Raw genomic sequence first — 24,474 nt, forward strand, 5'->3', positions numbered from 1 at the left:
GAGACGAGGGCATCTTGGATATGAAGTTTCCACTCAGAAGATGCACATCTGCCGCCGAAAGCGTAGGTCATCTCCGCTGAGTAAATGACAGATAGTTGGGTTTCACTATGGCGGATGATATACTTTTTTTAGAATTCGCAGAAAAATGCATGAGACGAGGGCATTTTGGATATGAAGTGGTAATCTGGAACTCCCCGTAGTTTCCAACTACCGATCGGCGCTGGTTTCGCTGAAGTACTTTTGAACTAAGCACCGACTGCTGAGCTTGTCTGGTAGCACCCTATCCTCTGGACCCGTGTGTATGGGATCTGGTGGTCGGCGTTTGGTTAACACACAGACTAATGGAAGTAGACCGCACTGTTTATTTGCGCAACATTACTGAGGACATCACTGAGTCTATCCTCTACGAATTGTTTTTGCAGGCGGGACCCGTTGAAAGTGTGACAGTGAAAGGGAATATTGCATTCGTGACCTTTGAAGACGAAGAAAGTGTTCCGTATTCATGCTGCTTGTTTGAAGGCTTGCAGCTCTGTGGGTCTAATATCGTCGTGCGACCGAGAGCAGGGTCTAAGTTTGCCAACACGCGTCTGCATCCCATTCCCCCTTTTACCAACGGCGCTGGCAGGCCATGTGCTCCACTTCCTCAGTGGGACCCAACTTTTGGATCTAGCAATCGTAAAAGTCACAGTTCACAGAATTTGTCTATCGCTTCTACAGGCAGACATCCCACCGGGTTCGGTGATTTCGGTTTTCCATCTCCCGGGGGTATGATGCATCCATCAGCGTCGTTTCCTGTCCTTCCGCAATTTTGGAGCCCCGGACCCCTCCAGTGTCCAACTATCCCAAGCTGTTGGACTAATAATGTATCGCCATTTCATCGTCCAACAATCTCAAGACACGGTGACGGAAACTACGGCTCTATGAGAAGTCATTCTGGCCGCGAGCGAAGCCCTTTAGAGTCGTCTCGTTACCCGCATTCTAACAGTAAAATCTCGCTTTATGTACCCAATCCCGGGTATTCTGACTGCCGTGATAGCGGAAGGAGCACTGGGAAAAGTTACTATCGATGATTTTGTTACCAGTCTGTAAATAAATGTTTCTAATTTTTCCTGTTCTTTCTACTCACAACCTTTCTGATGTCACTCTGAGTGCCCTCTAATTGTTACGCTATGGCTCCTTTTAGCCGCGATTGACTTTTTTGCAATGCAAAATGGCACACAGAGTGTTTCAGTCGTCGTTGTCGTGATTTCTGGGAAAGGTGGTGTCGGCAAGTCAACAGTTGCCTCTCAGCTGGCTCTTGGGATGTGGTCCAAGGGGATGACCGTTGGTCTATTGGATACTGACTTTTGTGGGCCATCCATACCTCGCATTTTGGGGCTAGAAGATCGCAAGGTGAGTGGTATATATTCGCGTTCGTTTAGAAAACCTATCTCAACGATGCATTTAGCCAGTTATTTAAAATAAATCGTCTGGCTGCAACACCCTTTCGGTGTCTAGCTGCCCAAGTGGTTGGAGCGCGAATTTACTGACCGGAAGGTCCGTGGTTCGAACCCGACTTCCGCCACTCGACTTCCCCTCTCTAGGCTTGGGCAACCTGGCAGTATCCCAGCCCTCGTGATTCCTTCGGGTGGTATGGCAGTTAGACACCGAAAGGGTGTTACAGCTGAACGATTTATTTTTTTATTATTTATTTGCCTAGCTGCCACTCTGCCCGAAAGACCCTCGAGGGCTGGGATACCGTCAGTTCCCGCAATCTTAGACAAAGACAGTCAAGATCCCGAGGTCGGATCCGAGTGGACGGTCTCGTCTTGACCAACGAATCGTGTCTAGCTCAGGAAGTATCAGGGAGGGTACCTCTGACTTGAATCAGAAGCTAGGGGAGGGATACCTTAACAAGTCCCTACATGCTTCCTTGTAGGCCAATCTTGAGTTTGGGGCCCAAGGTGAGGAAGCACAACCAAACCCCATTAGGCCTGGGAACCCCTCAAATATTATTTGCCTTTGCAGCTCACCCTTCATTGCCCCCCAGACTGTGTTTTAGCTGCGAAGAACGTGCCCAAAGTGGTGCCACAGCGTCGATATCGGGTCTCTTGACTGGACATACGACCTTGGGGAAGTACTCTGAGGATTTTTCTCAAAAACCAATGGTTGAATGTCCATCTTGCTAGACACGTCGACCACGTTTGATAAACATGAAACAAAACACACCGGATGGCACACTCGAACGTTGGTCTTCAAACTGATTTATTTTCTACGCCATAAAGCATGTTTAATCTAGGGGAGAGCTGTGCCTGCCTAGTGCAAGCAGGTCATGACTTCATCATTAGCCTGGCGGTTTGAGAGAATGGTTGGACCGAGGTGCCACAGAAATTATTCAGCGCCAATCAGTTTATTAATCGTTCAGCTGTAACACCCTTCCGGTGTCTAGCTGCCATGCCACCCGAACCACCGACCTTGTGGTCAGTAACTTCGTGCTCTAACCACTTGAGCCATCTCGCCACCAATCCGTTTACTGGTCCGCCATATTCGAGTACCAGTGGAGTTAATGTCTTGTTTTTTGTAGGCGTAGAAGCACACTGGCACATTTTATTGAGGACATGCTGTAGACCAGTAGGGTACAGGGAGTTCAGCTGCGTCCTTGATAGATGTCAAATCTCGATCAAATGGTTCTCGTTGATAGCTAGGTGTATTGTACAACTAGTCAAAAAGGAGGAAAACTTGTTAAGCCCCAGTCGAGAAGCAGAACGTTGACGATTATTCGCCATACATACGTACATGTGCTCTCAGGCTGTGCAGTAATAGATCAAAAGACTGAGTAACATCAAACGGATACCATCTGATTCCGATGTGTTTTACAGTGTTTATTGGTCCGAACAGTCGATTACTATCAGCAAGTGATTGAAGCAGGGGCGAGATGGGTCGGTGGTAGCAGGTCATGACTTCATCATTAGCCTGGCGGTTTGAGAGAATGGTTGGACCGAGGTGCCACAGAAATTATTCAGCGCCAATCAGTTTATTAATCGTTCAGCTGTAACACCCTTCCGGTGTCTAGCTGCCATGCCACCCGAACCACCGACCTTGTGGTCAGTAACTTCGTGCTCTAACCACTTGAGCCATCTCGCCACCAATCCGTTTACTGGTCCGCCATATTCGAGTACCAGTGGAGTTAATGTCTTGTTTTTTGTAGGCGTAGAAGCACACTGGCACATTTTATTGAGGACATGCTGTAGACCAGTAGGGTACAGGGAGTTCAGCTGCGTCCTTGATAGATGTCAAATCTCGATCAAATGGTTCTCGTTGATAGCTAGGTGTATTGTACAACTAGTCAAAAAGGAGGAAAACTTGTTAAGCCCCAGTCGAGAAGCAGAACGTTGACGATTATTCGCCATACATACGTACATGTGCTCTCAGGCTGTGCAGTAATAGATCAAAAGACTGAGTAACATCAAACGGATACCATCTGATTCCGATGTGTTTCACAGTGTTTATTGGTCCGCACAGTCGATTACCATCAGCAAGTGATTGAAGCAGGGCGAGATGGGCCGGTGGTTAGCGCAAATTTACTGACCGGAAGGTTCGTGGTTCGCACTCGACCTCTGTCTCTTGACTTTGTCTGTCTAAGATTGGGCGACCTGGCAGTATCCGTTTTGCTTCTGGTAGCATGGCAGCTGAACGTGTTCTGTTGTGTTTTTGAATGAGGGAGGTGTCTGTTGATATGTTGGTGTGTTGTTTTTGTAAAGCGCGGCTTAGAGCGAAGATCTAAGCAGCACAACCTCTTCCTGTCTTGCTTAGTTTAGTGCGTTTTTCGTGACCGGTCGGAAGGACGGCAAATATTTTGGAAGATGCACTCAATTAACATATGCCGCGATAATTGTCATAAGCACGTGTATCACCTACGTTGTGAAAACTGGGGATTTCAAGTATTCCAATGAGATAGAAACACTTCGCTATCACAAACCGAACATATTAGGCCCTGGAAGGGAGGACGGTGAGGGAAGGGAGAGGAAGAGGGAACGGGTGATCAGGAAAAACTAAACAAAACGGGACAGTAACGTGAACATACTACCCTCAGGCTAGACTGAAGTGCGATTTAACTCGGCTTTTGAAGAGTTGAAGGTTATGTGGACTCTGAAAAACAGGAAAGGGTCAAGTGTTCCAGACAAAAATGAGCCAGACAGAAGAAGCCATACCTCGGTAACGAGTGTTTGATTGTTATTGGTAGGGTGTCGATGAGTGCACATGCACATTGGGCTGAATTGTCAAAGGATGGGCATGAGTAAGGAGACTTAACCTGCACATGGTGACAATTTAGGATGTGGCAGAGTAAATTCGATGGGGAGAAATGCTTGCCCGAAGCAAAAAGCCTACCATGACTTCTTATTTGGGAGGAACGTGATGTGTGACGACGAATGATTTGTTGGAAAATGTCAGACTCACTATAGTGAATGGATAGAACTGGGCAGTGGTTGTGTATCCCTTGGGTAGTGGAATGTCGAGAAAGTGGGCATGTGTGGAGACTTCGGGGGACAAAATTTGTTGCTTTCATTAAACCCCAATCATGGATGGTAAAGGGTCGGTACTAGGTTCAATGATGCTACATACACGATTTGCGCACAATCCGAATAGGGTGGATCTTGAAGAAGGGTTGTCCTAGGTGTCGTGCAATGTGGCGTCACCTGCCACACGTACATGTGCTCTCAGGCTGTGCAGTAATAGATCAAAAGACTGAGTAACATCAAACGGATACCATCTGATTCCGATGTGTTTCACAGTGTTTATTGGTCCGCACAGTCGATTACCATCAGCAAGTGATTGAAGCAGGGCGAGATGGGCCGGTGGTTAGCGCAAATTTACTGACCGGAAGGTTCGTGGTTCGCACTCGACCTCTGTCTCTTGACTTCCCCTGTCTAAGATCGGGCGACCTGGCAGTATCCGTTTTGCTTCTGGTAGCATGGCAGCTGAACGTGTTCTGTTGTGTTTTTGAATGAGGGAGGTGTCTGTTGATATGTTGATGTGTTGTTTTTGTAAAGCACAGCTTAGAGCGAAGATCTAAGCAGCACAACCTCTTCCTGTCTTGCTTAGTTTAGTGCGTTTTTCGTGACCGGTCGGAAGGACGGCAAATATTTTGGAAGATGCACTCAATTAACATATGCCGCGATAATTGTCATAAGCACGTGTATCACCTACGTTGTGAAAACTGGGGATTTCAAGTATTCCAATGAGATAGAAACACTTCGCTATCACAAACCGAACATATTAGGCCCTGGAAGGGAGGACGGTGAGGGAAGGGAGAGGAAGAGGGAACGAGTGATCAGGAAAAACTAAACAAAACGGGACAGTAACGTGAACATACTACCCTCAGGCTAGACTGAAGTGCGATTTAACTCGGCTTTTGAAGAGTTGAAGGTTATGTGGACTCTGAAAAACAGGAAAGGGTCAAGTGTTCCAGACAAAAATGAGCCAGACAGAAGAAGCCATACCTCGGTAACGAGTGTTTGATTGTTATTGGTAGGGTGTCGATGAGTGCACATGCACATTGGGCTGAATTGTCAAAGGATGGGCATGAGTAAGGAGACTTAACCTGCACATGGTGACAATTTAGGATGTGGCAGAGTAAATTCGATGGGGAGAAATGCTTGCCCGAAGCAAAAAGCCTACCATGACTTCTTATTTGGGAGGAACGTGATGTGTGACGACGAATGATTTGTTGGAAAATGTCAGACTCACTATAGTGAATGGATAGAACTGGGCAGTGGTTGTGTATCCCTTGGGTAGTGGAATGTCGAGAAAGTGGGCATGTGTGGAGACTTCGGGGGACAAAATTTGTTGCTTTCATTAAACCCCAATCATGGATGGTAAAGGGTCGGTACTAGGTTCAATGATGCTACATACACGATTTGCGCGCAATCCAAACAGGGTGGATCTTGAAGAAGGGTTGTCCTAGGTGTCGTGCAATGTGGCGTCACCTGCCAACACGTAGACAAATGTCAGAGTAAATAATAAATCGTCTACTTGTAGGGGTAATTGGGCAGAGAAAAGCATAAGTCATTGGGGATCTCCAACGTTGATTTGCTTAGCCTTGGAATATATACTGACCACTTTTGCTCGCATGTGGCGACTGTGAAAAACCCAACTGACCAAACCTAGGTTCAGCCCGTACATGAAAGGCTTGACAGGAAGGCTGTGTTTGTTATTTCAATCCAGATTAAATCTGTTCAGACCGTGTGGTACGTGTGCGGAAGCACCACCTGCGGAACGGTTTTTCTCTCTATGTCGCCAATGTGACATATCCCTACATCTCAAGGGATCGAACTACAGTGCGGGCTATTTTCTTGTATGGCTGTGAGGCTTGGCCTATTCGAGCGACGGAACTGAGACGGCTTCAGGTGTTCGACAATTGTTGTCTGAGAACCGTAGTTCGTGCGGGTTGGTGTCGGCGTATCCGTAACGGGAAAATTAGGAAGCGAGTTTCCGGTTGTGCAACGGGTACCCTCATTGAAGAATGTGTCCAGCCCCAGAACCTGCTTTGGTTGGGACGTGTTGCGTATGCCGAACCATCGTTTGCCGCAGAGAGCACCGGTTTTCATGTCCAATTCAGAGTGGCGGAAGCAAACGGTTATGAAAGAAATCACGAAATGTTTGGGTGTTGTCAGTGCTACTCGCCTTCCAGGATAGGGGCCGCGTGATTCTCACTGCACCTTGTTGGAAACGCTGTAAGATATGGCCGCCAACCGATGTCAGAGGCGTTCTTGTTGTCAGTCTCTATCCAGATTGCCTAAATGAGTGTTAGGAGATGTAGGCACCTCGGAGTGACTGTAGTAAGCTAACACACAGTCCCCGTCCACCTTTATCCTTTTCTTCACAACAAGGCTTTCAAGTAAATCAGCAGTGGAACACCAGTGTTGAACGCTGATATCATGCTGTTGATGATAGTGATGAGGATGACGGTTTGTCTCACTCAAGAGAACGTTTTCTTCAATATCGCGGAGTTGTCTGGTCAGAAGTAGCTCAAGATTTTTTGACAGGATTGGATGGAAGAAAGCGGGTTGGTAAGCATTAGAGTCAGAGCAAAAACCATTGTTAGAAATAGGATGGCGGAAGAAGGGAACATGTCAACAGACACGGACAGGATAAGCAATTTTGAACTGGTTTTGGTTAGTTCACGGTATAAATTGTGGAACAACATGAGAAATTTATAAGATGAACCATTCGGTTTGTAAATTTAGAGTTTGCGCACTTTTGCACCTAATTCTTTACTTCCACACGAGCCTGCACGGTTCCGTCTGCTCAACTTTCACCATACACTATCAGAGGAGTGTCCTTCGTCTTCAAATCAGTTGGCTCGTGTTATACCCATCCTAATTTGTTCCGTAATTAAGCCTCTGGACTAATCCGCATTATTTTAAACCTGTTTTGCTTATCCGTATTTGATAACAAGTAACCTTCTCCCGCCTTTGTGGCTTTCACTGTGACACCAAAGGCCACCGACCCGTTTCCGTCCGTCCCATTCTGTAAAAGAGATCTTTAGTCACTCCTGACCGGAAACTCTGGGATCTTGAAGGCAATGTCCTTTTGAATTTTCATCAATAAGCGTTGAGACACCATCCCGCGTAGAATACGTCCACATGTGTCGCGTCCTGGCCTACCCTGGTCTCACTTGATGCGACGAAGGCGCTCGAAGGAACCTTCTTGCCAAGTTTTTCACGCATGGGCCGCACTCAGACTTGATGAGTTTGTTCGGAAGATTTGTACACAGTGGCTACATTCGGGCGCAAGTGATGGGCTTATCTTCTCACACTACACAAATCAACACTGAAAATCTCCGTGTCTAGCCTGTGCCCCGCCTTTGCTGAGTCTTTCAGCAGCGTCCAGTAATCATCTGCGTTTCTTCGTAGCCTGTTTCTTCTTCTATGCTCACTGATTTTGTGTGAATTTCTATAACCATCTGTCCTATATAAACATTAGTATGGTCGTTGCATTTGATTTTGTAAACACCTGTTATTGTTTTAAAGAGGTTCAGTAAAGGGCCGGTGGATTTATTGCTGGGCAACGTTTCGCTTTTGACACGAAAGCTTCGTCAAGCCAACCAGGCTGATAGGTTTTTGTGGCAGTCAGGGAACCAACACGCTTGCCAGTCCCACGCCCTCTATTCTACTCACGCTGTGTGTGGACCGTGGTTTAAGGTCAGCCGATATGACACGAGGCGGTGTGCAATAATCAGCGAGATGGTCTGGCGCTAAAAGTACAAAATCCAAGCAGAGTAAGATCCACGTAATCCTCCTTAGCCCCAATACAATTGTCCTGGCACCCCTCGATGCACACAGGCGAACAAAATCTGCGAACGATCCTTAGGAAGAATATTCATAGACCGGCAAAGCAAGGCCACAAAATTCGGTTACAACTTGAAGACAACCCCTCTCTAACCAATCTATCCTAAATGCTAGTTATCTCCACTAACCAACAAAGAGGAACATCAGACCGACACCCAGTATTGATCAAGTCGGCTAGTCACAAGAATTCTCACGCACTGGTTCCCTGACTGCCACAAAAACCGATCAACCTGGTTACTTACTCACTTGGCTTGACGAAACTTTTGTGTCAACAGCGAAACGTTACCCAACAACAAACCCACCTACTGTTTACTAAACCCCTCTACTCAATCGGTCCCAAACATTTTCCAATTGGTTGAAAGTCTCCGGCTCTGTTTTCCGGGAAGCGGTCCTTCAATTGCACCAGTGCAGAGCGCGGTGTTCCTCTTCAGCAACGCTAGTTCAATGTTAACTATGTTTAAAATGAATTTGAGTGCCCCTGGTTCATATGGTTGATAGCAGCCTCATTTCATCCCCTTTGGGCTTCGCCAGAGCTCGAGATAGGTCGGTGGTTAAGGCTCGGAACTGCTAACCGGAAGTTCCGTGATTCAAACAAACCCCGGCATCTCGATTGCCCCTGCCCAAACTTGGGCGACCTGGAAATATCTAAGCCCTTGTGCTTCCTTCGGGCAGCGTGCCGGCCGGGCACCAAAGGGGTGCCACGGCTGAAAGATTGTTTATTTTTTATTTGGATTGCGGCGCATGTATCAATATCCTTTTCCACTGACAGTCAAACTGGCTGGATATCCACTATCTCGAAGTCCGTTCTTCTTGGCCGCTGTCTGATCAGCTTCTGGACATAGCACTTACTCGGCCGACGAGGTACTACTGGCAAGTACTGCCTTACGATGGGCCGGTTGTTAGTTTAATGTCGCCCCGATATCAGTTGTTTTCCAGGATGTTTAGTTTTTAGCTTTCCGCTAACCTTACATGTCATACAATTTGTGAAGTGTAGTATGCGCGAGATTTATTTCATCTCCTTACTAAGTTTTGTATGGCGAACCAGTTGATTAAGGTAATATTAAAATTCGCAAATTATCTCGTTTGGTCACGACAAAAGCGTCATTCGCAGGATGCTTAAGTATTTTCGATGGGTACATGTATCTGGCTCAAGCTTTCTGTTTGTAATCCTCGCTAAAGATATTTGCCGAAACCTGCGTATCCATTTGTCTTTGGGGGTATTTTTGATTAGCTTTTACTCCAGACAATTTAGTAGTAAATGATTGGAGAGAGAGTGGTCTGAGGATAGTGGTTGAGCCGACGCGCGTGGTTACGGATGCCATATAATCCCCGATTAAAGTGAGATGAATTGACCGTACTACTTAGGCCCCCGTATTAACTCGCATTATGCTTTAAACAACACTCAGTGCTGTTCTAGTGTGTTGGTCGACAGAGGTCTCGCTGGTTGGTTCTCCGTCTGCCTTAAATCTCGGCCAACCAAGTAACCCACTTAATTGGCCTCACTGAGCGAAACGCTGCCCAGCCTTAAACCCATCGATTGTATACCAGACTCCTCTGAAGCGATAAATTCTCAATAGGCTCCAAACTTTTTCTGACTGCTTGGATTTCATTGGTGTTTGACGTGTTTCTTACAAGGTTCACGCCTGCCCCGAAGGCTGGATGCCAATTTACGCGGACGGTCCTATGCAGCGTTTACGCGTCATGTCCATTGGCTTCCTGGTGGACCAACCGGATACCGCTGTGGTTTGGCGAGGACCACGCAAATCCAGTATGATTGAAACGATGCTTAACTCAGTTTGTTGGGGTCAGCTGGACTGTCTGGTGATCGATACCCCACCTGGCACATCTGATGAACACCTTACCGTTTTGAACCAGATCCAACAACTTCCTGAGGATAAAGTTGCCGGTGCTGTTATTGTTAGTACACCTCAGGTACGCTCTGTTTTGTAGGCTGTCGTTGGGCTGTTGTATCTTTTTGGCACAGCTGCAACACATCTGCACAAAATACTGGTGACTGGTTCACTTTCGTACAGAAGTCGCTTTACTAGGCCGATCTTTCCCAGCGTACCCAAAAGCTGCTCTAGGTCTGTGGCTTTCGTGACACAATGACAGCATTCGCTGTGCCTTAACATGCTTGGTATTGAAGAGAGTATTGATAGCTCAATTTGTGCAGTTGGTCGTTGGTTTATCCGCTAGCCAAACATTTAGTTTGTAACTGTACTGTCCAGTTTAGCATGAATTCCATTGGTATGCTGATTCGCCTTTGGTTATGACTAAATTTGTGATCAAATTTGGTCAATATTACAAGCAGCCCAACATTGACAGCTGCTGTATCAACCTTGTCACTGTTGGCACTTTTTATTCCCTTGCAACCAATTAGATTATGTGTTATTCATTGGCCTGTATGGAAAATGTGGTGACCTTCCAGTGCATTTAGAATCCAAACAACCCACTTTTAAACTCATTACTGTTTTTCCTTTGTACTCAGTGTATAATGAATGTAATTGTCTTAGGCGCTGCACATGAGGTCCATCGTGGAAATCTGTTCAGAGAAAAATATCAGATCAAAACCGTTCTCCAAAAATTTGTAACAATGAAATCCTCGGTTGATAAGTCGGACGAAATTCGCTATCATTTCCAGGCTGAGTTCGACTCATCCCAACGAATAAGTTCTTCAGTGGGTTATCTTGTCGCACCGTAATTGTTCACAGACACGAATGTCATCAATAGGAAATGACTACTATATAGACACTGGTTAGTGATACCTAAACAGCTTGTGTGAACACAAGCCTTCGTTTCAAGCGTATCATGCGGATCGTATGAGTGGTTTAGTGCGCGGTATCTGGGGCTGGTAGGGTTGAGATTATGTACAAACGGCGACGAAGTCACCGCACATCTAGTTAGCCACACCCCTACCCTTTAGTCGTACCGGTGAACGGCTTTCCACGACCCCACTAACCTTTTACCAAGTGGATTTCTGCTGATTTATGTTTCGGTCGATTGATCCAATGTAGAGGTTGTGTTTATGAAAGTTGGATGGATCAGTTAGCTACCCTCTAGCTTTGAACAGTTATTAACCACATTACTTAGGAAACTGTCTACCAGATGTATTTGTTGACGAGTCGCCAGGCTTTTTGAACCTGGACGTTCTTTCGGAATCATAGACTTTCGTTTAGTACTTCTGGAATGCTACCTCGAGTAGCAGAAGCCAGAACAGCGTTTGTCGGTGTGGGACACTCGTAGAGTAGACCTGACGTCAGTTTTATATCATTTGGACGGTTTTGAGATGACTCAGTCGTTAGAGCGCGTATTTACTGATCGTGGTGTGAGCCCGACTTCTGCATCTCAACTTTCTTTATCTAGGCTTGGGCAACTTTGCAGTATCCGAGCCCTCGCGCTTCTTCCTGGTGGCATTGTAGTTAGCCACCAAAACGGTGCTACAGCTGAACGATTTTTTAAAATTTTACGACGGTTGCACAACACATCATTCAGATTTCTGTTGTCTCACAGATATAAAAGTTGATCTCTTCGGATAGGTGGCATTTGATAACGGTCGCTGATCTTGGGTATCTCTCGTCGTTGATGAGGATGGGCACGCATTTTTCGCGGTAATAGGGTAGGCTTGGTAGAGCTAGTCGCCAAACACCAACTCCATTGGCTTTCAAACGTACTACAGTCTCAAGTTTACGGACTTTCCAGTTGCACTTTGTTTTCTTTGACGGTATCCAATTGGTTAGAGGCGGATGGCAAAGTAACGAAGTGTGAAGGAGGTGCTGTTAGATTATCGGCAGCGAAAGTCCTTTTCTGTTCCCATAATAATGCAATGTTTCCTCTTATTAATTCCCTTGCTAGTCTCCCATTATTTTGCATTCCATGCAAACTCATGCAGGTGTAGTGGCTTTTCAGAGTCAGGTATCGAATGTGTCTATCATTCGTGACACCTGCATATTCTGCATTCAAATACATCTAATTAGGCCAACGTTTGCATCCCACTATCTTATGTCAAAGTAGTGGAAAAACAGGGGGAAACAGCACTGTGAAAACGAAAACGTTTGCACTACTGAGCAAACAATAAGTAACACAACCAGCGGAGCTTCAACCTAATGGATCACGCACCGTCACCACCTGCTGTGAGAAGATCTGTGACATTTTCGCGCAATCACTCCGGTGCATAGAAGCTTCCACGCAGCCAAATCATCCGTTATCACTAGTCCATCGTCTCTTACAGCCATCTTCATTGTTTCGTGTGTAGGTACTCAACCATCTACACAGATAGAGCGGATTGATAATTGCAACAAAACAGACGAACTAGCCTGGTCAGCTGGACCCAGTGGGTACGCCATCATCTTTGATATCAAACAGGAGTATCTTCGTAATCTGCCGGCCCCGTCAGTTGTCTACCCAATGATTATTGTACTGATCGGATGACAGCATTTAACACTGGCCAGCTCTTCAAGTACCAGACAGACCAGATCCGTGGGAACAGAAGCAGACTTCAATTAGGAAATGAGGTTACTGGATAGCCTCAAGAAGTGTGGAACTGACAACGGTCTGTCCAGAGTTTAAGTCGGTATTATAAGTCGTAGGGAAGCAAGTTTTCATTTTTCCGTGATGTATCGGACAAAGGGCGGACGCGAAAGCACGCACTATGGCGTCTGTGACCTTAAGTGGTTTACTTTACCTACCCGAGGAGACATACTAAGGCTGAATTATCGTACAGAGCTGTTTTGTTCTTGTGTTCTGGATAGACCCCGTCCTGAATTTCTGTATCATTCATTTAATCCAATCGTTTATTCAGTCAACTAGTCAACCCAAGTGCTGTCGCGGAAATCCATTGAGCTCCAAATCTAAGGGCAGCTATTCTGTGCGATCTGATGAACGTCGACTTGAACCGCTTGGTGTATAAAGACTGGTATGGCTCCGCTCAAAATCGTCGTAAAACTAGTACTAACAGTGTATTTATTTGATTTGTTATTTGATTTATTTGATTCAAAAAGACTGATGTTTTTCGTATGTGGGTGAATAAAGTGGAGCCATTTCAATCGCCGAGATGTTAATGGCATATAGGGAAGATCCAAACAGCACGTTTGGAGAGGGGACAGTCTTGCTTGGCACCACTGCGTGTGCTGAGCTCACTCGAGAGTGCCTCGTAGCCCTACACGCATCCGCCGGAGGATGAATTGCGTGCATTTACAAAAGACAAGAATTTCGGAAGGCACCTTTCATTGTCGGACGCTTCTGTAGTTTTCGACGATCAGTGGAATCGAAAATAGCTCTTAGTTCGAAGAAAACGATCAGTGTTTGTGGTATCGACAAATGGCATGACACAAGCGCTTGTTGTGAAGTCAGAGTGAAGCTTAGGTTTTTGCGAATTCGATTCGATGATACAAGCGAGCATTTTGGAAGTTACGGTTACTACAGCCGTGTCCTGGTGTTCTTGTACCTATTCTAAATGTTGGAATCTCCATCGATGTTGCATCTCCATTCCAGTAATTTTTGAGTACAGTTGTCAGGTTAGCTTCGAGGGATTCACCAGAGTTGAAGATTTCGGGAGTGCCAATCACGTGAACCAGTTGTTTTGTTTCACTAAAGCTGTGAAATCTCGCACTGGAGTTTTGTTATCGATGAATGATTGGTGTTAATGTTCCATTCAAGACGATGTGTTTCTTTCAAGGCTGCTGGACTGTCTCTTAAACCGTACAGCCCATAGTTCGAGTCACGCGAATGAACACGGGTTCCATTCTTTTTGATAGTCGTTCCGTTAGCACTCGGATTATTCGGAAAAGGGTTGGGCCAGTTCTCGTTGCGAAAGCTTTCTCCACCTCCCGGGCTTTCACTGTTCACCAGCGCCCTCTGTCAATCCGTGTGTTCTTCACTATGCATTGTTTGAGGGGTCCGTGCGTCACCATAATCGTTTACTGCCGCCGGTTGTGGCAATGTCCAACGTTCTGTTTAGCTTTCTCCAAATCCCCATTACTATCACCTTGTCAGTCTTTTTCTAAGACTTGAAATAGTTGAGACACATATATGATTTTGAGGTGAGCCTACTCGGTTAGAGTCAAGTTGTCTACCTCGAGAGGGTCGGACATCTTGAATTGAAACTCCACCAGTAGCTGATTGCCACTTGGTTCGTTTGAGCCTATGGCCGATTCGCAGTTGATGGCGTCCACGAAACAAGCGACGAAGGTTCACGCTGGTTGGTAACAAATGATGTTTACCGTATGACCGAATAAGCCACTCTTCATTATCTGCGCAGTGGGAATCAACACCGAATCGACTTCCCATTTGTGGTTCTCCCCGACTTGGTCTACCGAACCGGGCATTCCTATCACCTACTAGAACCACAATATGTTCTTTTTGACGGTAGTGGCTATGATAAATCTCGGTAGGAATCATCTCTCAGTTTCACGGCTGATGTCTTTCAGCGTACGCTGCTGCAACAAATAAACATTGTTTTTTGCGTTGAGATGCGTTTCTCTTAATTATGCCAATTTACCAAATGGCGAACGGGCAACCGTTTACTGAAATCTAGTCCAGTGAAGTGCATTCAACCGTTTAGTCACTTAACCGTAGGGCTCGAAGTAGCTCAGTGGTTAAGTTGCGAAGTTCCTTGGTTCGAACGCAGCACCGGCATCTCGAATGCTTCTATTTAGGCGTGGAAAATCTGGCACTATCTCAGCTCTCGTGCTTTCTTCTTGTGATGTGACAGCTAGGCATCGAAAGGGTATTAAAGCTGGACAATCTGACATTCAGTCACGAGACCTCTACTCCGCAGATATCACAAACCGGTACGTCAGAACCACCTAAGATCCGAATAGTGAATTCCAAGCAATCTCGGTTTGTATTAAACGGTCTGCAGCGTATGGCCAAGCTGGTGTTTTTTACACGCTCCAGAATCAAAACCTACATAGATTTGAAAACGATCACAAAGCTTGAGCAAAAGAAACCTGTCGATCAAGTTGGCGCGAACGTTGACAGCCGCAACGAGGATGAATTCTTCCTAATTTATCAAGGATGTTCTTCATTTGGTGGATGTTTAGAGAGGGGCAGCAGTAAATGGGTGACAGCTAAATGAATCGGAGAGCTCTAGTTGAAGGGGATGTGGAATGGCGTCGGTGAGCGAACAACCGCAAGGGCGAGTGGTATCTCCTTGCTGCCAAGGCCGAAGGACGGGACTCTTCTGAGGTAATCCGCTTTGAGCCTTTGGCTCAAAAGTCCGGCCCGCGTGGCAACATTTAGTGGGATTTGCTTGGGAGATACTTGCCCTAACAAGTGACTCAATGGTCTGATCCAATCTACTACAGGAGACTGGATGAGTCTGAGGGTGCAGCAGAGCTTAAGTGACTGACTGTTAATGTTGCTACACACTAGATGCGTTTGCACCGGGCTTCTGGTAAGTTTCGGTTTTATTTCGACTGTATTAGGGAATTCGCCGGCGGTCACGGCCAATCGTTGGGTGATTGAAGTGGCCGGTTTTCAAGGTCATTAGTGTTGGGCGTAAACATCTTATCAAGATATATTTTCCAACTGTTATTCTTTGTTTCAGTGCTTCAGAGTTATTATTGCTTGTGTAAATGTGGTCTCTGGCAACGTCTTTCACATGATCAGTGATAAAATTCGCTGTTCGATAAATACACTCACTTACATACCGATTTGCTTCTCACCGGAGGCTCAAATAAATCTCTTGCTTGTTATATTCTTGAAAGAACTGTGCAAGCTAAATATGTAATTGGGTGTATTTATCGAAATTAATCCAGTTTGGGTTCAAGTAATACATAAGGTTAACGGAAACTTGGGGACTATGCCTACCTATTAAGCCCCAAGAAGGGCGAAACCAATCGTTGGATATCGAAAAGTTTTCAGCAAACTTATGAGTAGTTTCCTTTGGGAACATTTTAGGGGCGAGGTGGCTCAAGCGGTTAGAGTGCAAATTTACTGATCGGAAGGTCCGTGTTTCGAACCCGACCTCTGACTCTCGACTTCCCCTATCTAGGCTTGGGCAACCTGGTAGTATCCCAGCCCTCTTGCTTCCTTCGGGTAGCATGGCAGCTAGGCACCGGAAGGGTGTTACGTCTGAACGATACGAATATTTGTTCTTCTTTGTAGTTGCATTTTTTCCATCGTCAACCCATTTCTTCAAGTAACTATCGAATTACTGAATTATTCATTTTCCTGACACGTCTTCCAGCGAGTTTCCCTTTGCGATGTACGGCGCGAGATCGGATTTTGTTCCAAGACTGGTTTGAAGATTCTCGGCCTTGTGGAGAACATGAGCGGTTACCGATGTTCAAACTGCTCGCACTGCTGTAATTTGTTTTCCTCAGGTGGCGCTGAGTTTCTGGCCAAAGAAAAGCAACTCCCTTTTCTAGGTTAGTGGCGTTTTTCTATAGTCACCCGTAAGATTACAACCAGCTTGAATGTTTCAACTATTGCTTCTCCAAGCAATTCCCGGTAATATTTGGTACCGCAGCTGCGTCACACAATTTACAATCACCCCGTCATCTGATTGCTGCTTTGTACGTGTCACTTAAGCTTAATGCATTTAAACGACCACCCAATCAGTTTGAATTTTTCCTTGAGGGGTGACGAGATCGACCGTCATCAAATGTTGACACTGATGCTTCACTGCCGTCCACACAGGTTTTCCAAAAGGATTCGCAGTCTCTGATGGTAATCTGGCCTAATTGAACTTGAGGCCGGTTCCTTTTTTGGCACCACGTTGTTAACAGATTTCCGCTGTTCGGGAAATTGGTACTGCAAAGGAACAGTTTGTTATCTACACACCTGAAGTGGGCGCTGTCTGGTATCTGCGCGTCTCGTGTCCAATCCAAGACGACCATCTAATCGGGCCTCAGCAGTGCTAAGCTTACTCACTTGAATATTCATGTCACGAACATCCACATCGTATTCCGGGCTTTTAGTCCGATGTAAAATAGAACTTAGAGCGTCATATAAACCATCCACCAGATTCAGAGCTACACTCCGTCGGGGCGTAAACGGACGCAATAAACAGGGTGTGTTGGACCTCACTTTCTACTGTTTTTTAGACTGTCAAACAAGCCGTGCAGAGGCGACTGTCGACTGGTATCCAATGAAGTAGAGATGCCTCTGCTTGCTCCCTCAACACCGTACCCACCCCCGCTTATCCAGCCAGAGCGGCCTCCACATTACAAGATTTGTGTTTGAAAACAGACTTCGGAGTGGTTAGTATTACTAATGAAGGCGGACGCGCAGAAGCTCCAGCTGAGCATAATGTGTGGCGAACAAACCGATCAGTCCTAGTCCTGTAGAGAGTACTGACATTGGCGTGGGGTAGGGTAGAAAAGAAAATACCCGGAAGTCTTAGAAGAGAGGCCTCAACACTAGCATGTTTTCGCTGACCTGTCCTGCTGTATGCAGTAATTAAAGCGGCCAGGCTGGTGATATCACGCGACGGCCTATGTGGCATGATAATTGTTTCTAGTTGTGCGCTGGCTGTCAGGGCACTCGCACCTAGGTAGCAGGAAATTAAGGTCCTCAACCAAAGCTTTTGGCTCAATGGTTCTACCTCAAAGCAGCGGGTGTGTGCCGGTGTGCTACCACAGTGATATATTTTCAAGAAACAAATCGGCGGACCTGTCCCAACCTTGAGAACCAGGAGACTGCGTTCGATAGTCCTATCCACTGACCAGGCTGGTAGGTGCTACCACAGTGATATATTTTCAAGAAAAAATCGGCGGGCCTGTCCCAACCTTGAGAATCAGAAGACTGTGTTCGATAGACCTATCTACTGACCAAGCTGGCACGAGAAACTGTGAGTGTCAAAGTGGGTCACAGAGTTATACAAACCGCCACGCCGCGATACGACCCAGTCCGTATACAGCGGACCAGATCTTTGCAGATAAACCAGGAATGAGCACACTAGTTCTGTGCCTTATTTGGGACAACAATACGTACTTTAATGAGTTTACAAATATCAGGTATAGTCTCATCGACCTGTATCACCCGTTCCCAGCCATACTGAGGTCAACTCGGTGGACTCGAATAGTAGGAACGAATCAATTGCCCAACAACCATTCAGCAGTTTTTGATATATCTCTATTTAGTCAGGATTGTATGTACAATCAGTATACTGTAGTTTGCAATCGCCAAGCGGCGTGGACGAATGATTAGTTTGTGAATGCGCAATTCTGCATATATTTAGTGAATAATAGGTCGATTTTCAGTTTGATTTGTTCAATGAAGGGTAGAGTGACGTCGACGGCCTCGCTGGTTTTAAGGAATCAGTGATGGCTTATATTTTTACTCCACTTATTTCCTGCTCATGGAGAATTCAAGCCTCCTTAACAGCATGAAACTCCGAACGTAACACATCACTCATAAGGTTTCTGAAAACTCTTCGGTGGCCCACGACCGGTGTCGCCCTTTTCAGGGCTCATCGGGTAGGCGCACTGCACAAGTCCATCTTGTGTTCTAATTGAAAAATATCGAGTTTTATGCAAGTAGAACATAAGGTTGACGGAAATTCGGAGATTGCGCCTGCCTGATGAGCCCTAAAATGGGCAAAAATGGATTGTTGAGGAGTTCTTAGCAATCTTTAGGGTATTGCGATATCTCGAATATCGTACAAGCTGAAACATGAGGTGGCCTAGTTTAGCCCATTCAGGTGAAGTGGGTCATCATAAGCGAGAGATTCAGCTGGATTCAGTTGAGTTGTCAATGGCGAATTCGTGTGCAGATTGGAATATCTGTCGAGGGATGAATGTCCGTTTTTGAGCGGTGCATGTTTATATGTGTGTATATTATGTGCATTATATATCACTACTAATTATATATATGGATGGTATCCTATTAGATTTGTTGACCGAACTTGTGGACACCTGTGCATAGTTGGGGAAACGCAGACGGTTTTCGCGGAGCTGACTTGCTGCGTGCATGTCGTTGGCAACCATATGGACTCGAGAGGATCAAATCAAGGGTTTCCAGGGGCCTGTTACAAGTCATTGGTCGGTCTAAAAATAACGGCGTAACAGCCAGTACCGGTATCATTTTCCTACCTACCAATCATCCGTCCACTTATTTAATTTCAGTGCAGTGCTAAATCTTACCAATGTAGCAACCTACGGATGCTCTCCGGGACCGCCCGTTGGAGCGCTATCAAGGCAGTAATGGATAATCTGACGGCATTTCATAAACCATTTTCTCACTTATTTTTGTCATTCTTAAGACGACAATGTCAGACGGGTGCCTATTGTACAATTTGGAACTATGGAAGTCGCGGCCGCTCAAACTTACTGGTTAGGTTACTCTGAAGGTATTTCTAGCTGTGCATTGCTCGTGTTCACCAGTAACAGAGCGTCTATGCACTACTTCTAGGTTTCTCAGCGTAGGCTGGCATGGCCTAATCAAACGGTATTCTACTAAAAAAAATCGTATATTGGTTTCGGCTAGCAAAAAAACTACCCCAGCTGTCTCCCGTTTCTTCCCCTCCATGCAGGTCGATTACCCCTTGATTCGGCACTTACAGCACTTTGTGATTCGGCTGACCGTTTTGACCTCAAATCTCACACTACTGAGGACACCATGAAGATACTCCAAGAACTGTTCCGGCATTGTCCCACCCTGGCTTCTGCGTGTCCCGAATAAAGCTGGAAAACCTTTATTCCTCCAGATGGCTTTACAGCAACCTGAATTGATTTCCCTATGTATTTTTACTAAACAATACATTTCAATCAGTCTTCTGTACGTACGCTTCAAGAGAAAGCTTTTCCGGTCCTGTATGATCAGCGTATAGCCCAGGACGTTAGGACCGGCGGAACAAGTTGCTAGGGTAAACTGAGCTGATGGTCACCCATCAGTAACCGATCGAATCAAGTAGCATAACCTCGGAGTCGTAGTTCATGATCCTTTTTTTATTGGGTGCTGTTCTCGAACCTCTGTTTTGACTCCATCTCGGGGTATTTCAGCTGGTCGTCGCTGTCCGACTCCATCAGTTCTATCTCGGACAGAGTATTGTGGCGCCAAAGGTTCCGAATCCAAACTTGCTTGGCCTACTCAAGTCACTCTCCGTCTTCCGCCCTCTTTCGATCAGCGGAACAGTAAGTTGTCTATGACCACATGGTAACTGTCTAGAATCTTTTTCCTGGTTATAAGCCTTGGTTCGTCACTCTGCCCAGAGCCTTCATACGAGGCTTTGCTCGTACATTTGAGGTACGTAGTTTTAGCTGTTTCAGCACTTTCCGCACCCCGCGTATATATATTTTTAAGTAAGCGATTACATTTCAAGTCAGGTGTCGTATCGACTGCAGTTTCTCATAATCTTCACATGTTACCACGCGAAACGTAAAATATGCTCAAGGGACCGAATGTCAAGGCCAGAAAACGAGCTAGCGCGTTATCAAGACTGCTTAATATCGATCATATATCGACTCCGATGTTGTCTTGCTATGTTCGCTCAGTGGTTGGAGGGCTCGGTGTTCGTTCGATCGTAACGAATACGGGGACGCACGGAGTGCGTATGTTTCAAGAAACTAGGCTTCAACGGTATGTTGTTAGTGATGTGGTCCGGTTTGACGGGTTTATTATATTCAGAAGCGGCCGTGCTGCTGCTACCCCTAACCAGGTTGGGGTTACTATAGTTCATGCGAGACAATTTTACTATCGTTGTGAAAGTCCAGGCATTGACGTTTCCACCGGCTCCTTACGTTCGGATGTTAAGTCCCTTGTCGACCGGCCGGGTATTACCGCAAGTGATTGCAAACATGTCTAACTTACCTAAACCTGCGCAAATATATCGATTTTGGTAGTGTCTTCGTTTGTGACTAAGAAATATTTCCCATCTGAAATCTAACACTCTGCATATTGGGATACTTATTGTTCACCGTGTCTCCCCGTCCGGTCTGAGAGAGACAATTTATCAGGTCTGAACGACATGAAGGCCTTAACCAACCCACCTGTATTTTGAAAGCAATTGCCTACCGTTTAGGCTTCTTTTTTGACACTGGGATTATAGGATCTGGTCACCGACGGCAAAGAAAAGCTTGCGTCAGGTGTCTGTTATCGTGAGTTGTGGTGCGTGGTACAGCAACTGTTTAGTGTCTGGCCTAAGTTAAGCGGTGCTGGAGCCTCCCGTCAGAACTAGACTATTATGCAAATGAACGTGTTTGTCGAAGCTCTAGTCTCGCCTTGCCGGTGCACAGTCCACTGGACTTTCTCGCTGAATGAATAAGAAGGAATCGACCACTCGCTTTTTGTTTTGATTTGCACTGAATCTCCAGAGTTAGGAATTTGAATACACCAAACAGTTTGCAGATAATTTAAAAGCGTTCAGAGTTGGATGAAAAATCAGTTTAGGATGATCGGTGGAATAAAGCTGCACGGTATGAAGATTTACCATCAACTAATGTTTGGCAGCATCGAGCGTGACCGGAACCCTGAGTTTGGCGCGGAAATAAGTTTTTTGTCTGGGGGATATCTGATTCGGAGGCAGCAGATGGGTACATCAGCAACTCCACATCAGGAGCTCATATACAAATATGTGCTCTTTGCCAATAGGTAGCTGAACTGATGCCCAGTCTTTTGACTTCAGTTGTTGTCAGTTCATGATAAGCTATTCGATGGAAGTGGAAGCCGGAATGGATTATGCTTTTCGGTGCATTCTGCAACACAGAAACGCAAGTCACAGCTCTTTGACAGTCCATTTGCGAAAAGCTGTGAATTGATGTGACTGATTCACTTTTTAGGCATCACATTTTTGCCGTGGTTGGAAACTGGTGAAAATTCAACAAGTGGATGCATGAATGGTTAGTATTTTCATTGCATTTGGCACGAGACTTTTCACGCAAAGAATTGGGGAGAGGGAGTAGCTGAGTAGTCGTTAGCCATTTCTGGGGAAAAGGCGGAAAGGCCATGGAGAACAGCAACAGATGAGAATGAAATGTGCTGGTAAGTTAGCTTAATGTACTGCTCAAAAATTTGGAATGTCACACTTTTTCCAACCAGGAAAGGGAGAGCCTTGGTTGGATGGTGTGGCTAGCAAGAATATTCTGTAACCTGCCATCTTGGAGCACCATGAGCGACTCGGACGGTTACGTGTTCAAACTCCTGGCTGCGAGTTTGCTGGTTCTAGACTCTCCGGATGCAAGACCGACTTTTCCATGAACCAAAACGAAAAGGATTCGTGTGCTCTAAAAACTACGATTATGGATCACTGCAGTGTAGTTTATAGGACTTGTTCGCCACACTCACACGGCTTACTCTCCTGCAGAATCCTACCCACTATGTACTTGAAGCATTGCACCGCTGAACTATCTGGTTTAAGCTTAGGTGTGAAGTTTCCTTCTTCTCTTCACGAATAACGATATTAGTAGGGAATTGATCTGTAGTGGATTGAGGTTGGTTGCTTCTTCTGGAATCGCACGCCTTCTCCGTTAGTTCGGACATAGCAGTCAGCCTCTTTGTGTACTTTTCAGTGGTGAACGGTTGAAATATCTGACGACAGTCTCTATGTTATGATAAGACTCAGCGTACAGACAGCTGACGAGCACCCGCTCGTCCGTTGAAAAACACCGGCTAGCCTGGACGATCGAACCACTGGCAGCTATTTTCCTGTCATCCATCGATGCGTACGGGACGTGATTGGGCAGCAACGACTTGTGGATCTTTTACTGATCCATCTATCATCCGCACCCCCGCCGACACTTTATGATCGAAACAACTGTAACAGACGCTCGTTGCCTACATGTGCTTGCATTTTCAAAGATGACTCGTTTCTACCGGTCCCTCTGGGAAAGTTGAATTCACTGTCGCTTCCTGACTGCACAGAAAGCCACCAATAACTACCGGTTGATGAGCTCGGAATACGTGTGCAAGCTCACCGCTAAATCAGCATTGCGCTTGTCGGAACTCGATGGGTCTGCCTATCCCAAATTGCTCAAAGGACCGGATGGACCGTGCGCCTGACTCAACTGTAACGAGGTGTTGTTGTGTCCGAGGGACAGGAGGACCCGCGCCTGACTCAACTGTAACGAGGTGTTGTGTCCGAGGGACAGGAGGACCGAGCTCATGATCTGCATTTGCCTGTAACACACTGACGAGCCCGTGCAGAAACTAAAGTCTGTCCGTTCCACACAATGATGCGTGTGCCATGTAATGTGAGTACATTCGTACGGCAAACTGAGCGAAGATGCGGGGAAGCCATTTTGGGCCGATCCGGAATAGATAAGAAGCTTCTGTGTGTCAACGGCTGGGTGTTCACAAAAAACGCAGTCGAGAAATCAAATCAATCTTGCTCACATGGTGGTTGGGTAGTAATGAAAAAGACTATTTGTGTATGAGATCTGACTGCACCTTACTAAGTGCCCTCTGAGTCGGAGAAATCAAGCGAAAAAGCTTGATAGGTATACCTCACCGGACTTTGTATCCGTTCTGTCTTGTCCAATGTCATCCAAGGTCCATTAGGTGTGGCGGGGTACAGTACATCATCCGATTTAGGGGAAGTTTTCATCTTCCAAGGTTCACGTACCAAGTTGTGTGTACGGATCGTTAATATGTGGTGACCACGAAATGCAAATGCCATCGGCCTAAGATAACCATCCATCATCCCATACCCCTTTTGATAAAACAATATTGACCGCAAGACTTGAATCACTTCTTATGCAACATTACACTGAAAGAGCCTAATGTCGGTGGGGAAAACTCATCGACCAGAATGTAATAGACCAATCAGAGCTCGGAAGCATAACTGAATTTCTAGAGTTCCTTAGCTTCAAAGCCGTCGCGGACGTATTCAATGGAGTCTCGTTTTGTTTGACGTGAATGGTGTAGGTCAAATTTTTCAGATAGCCCACAAAAGAATTCATTCAGTTTGCGGTTCATCAGGTAGGCGTATTCCCCAGAATTTGGGACTATCAGTCTATGACTGGAGCGGGAAATTGCACGAAAGCTTGCTTTTAAGCTCGTGCGTATTTGGAAGTTCCTGGAACTGGTGACGCGATGTAGTTCATGAACTGCAGCGTCAGCTTTTTCTCAACATTCACCGTGTGAATTGCGAGTTTTTCGCATCTACATTGCAATGCACCCCCTAAAAATGGTACACTTTCTCTGGTTCCTGAGGTATTTTTTACTTGTAACTGACTCTAGATTATTGTCGGGGTCGAGTAAGATG

The 24,474-nt window shown here is 45.9% G+C and overlaps 1 protein-coding gene across 1 annotated transcript; it reads left to right on the top strand.

The window, feature by feature from the left end:
• Positions 1 to 259: 259 nt before the first annotated feature.
• Positions 260 to 20,022, top strand: T265_06032 (hypothetical protein; the record flags this gene model as incomplete). Its single annotated transcript, XM_009171202.1, has 4 exons — positions 260 to 1,392; positions 9,966 to 10,262; positions 16,519 to 16,699; positions 19,807 to 20,022. 4 exons carry the CDS (start codon positions 1,204 to 1,206, stop codon positions 19,953 to 19,955), a joined length of 816 nt encoding a protein of 271 aa, XP_009169466.1.
• Positions 20,023 to 24,474: the final 4,452 nt, after the last annotated feature.

This window comes from Opisthorchis viverrini, assembly GCF_000715545.1.
Source record: "Opisthorchis viverrini unplaced genomic scaffold opera_v5_123, whole genome shotgun sequence".
In the NCBI taxonomy this organism is placed as follows: Eukaryota; Metazoa; Platyhelminthes; class Trematoda; order Opisthorchiida; family Opisthorchiidae; genus Opisthorchis; species Opisthorchis viverrini.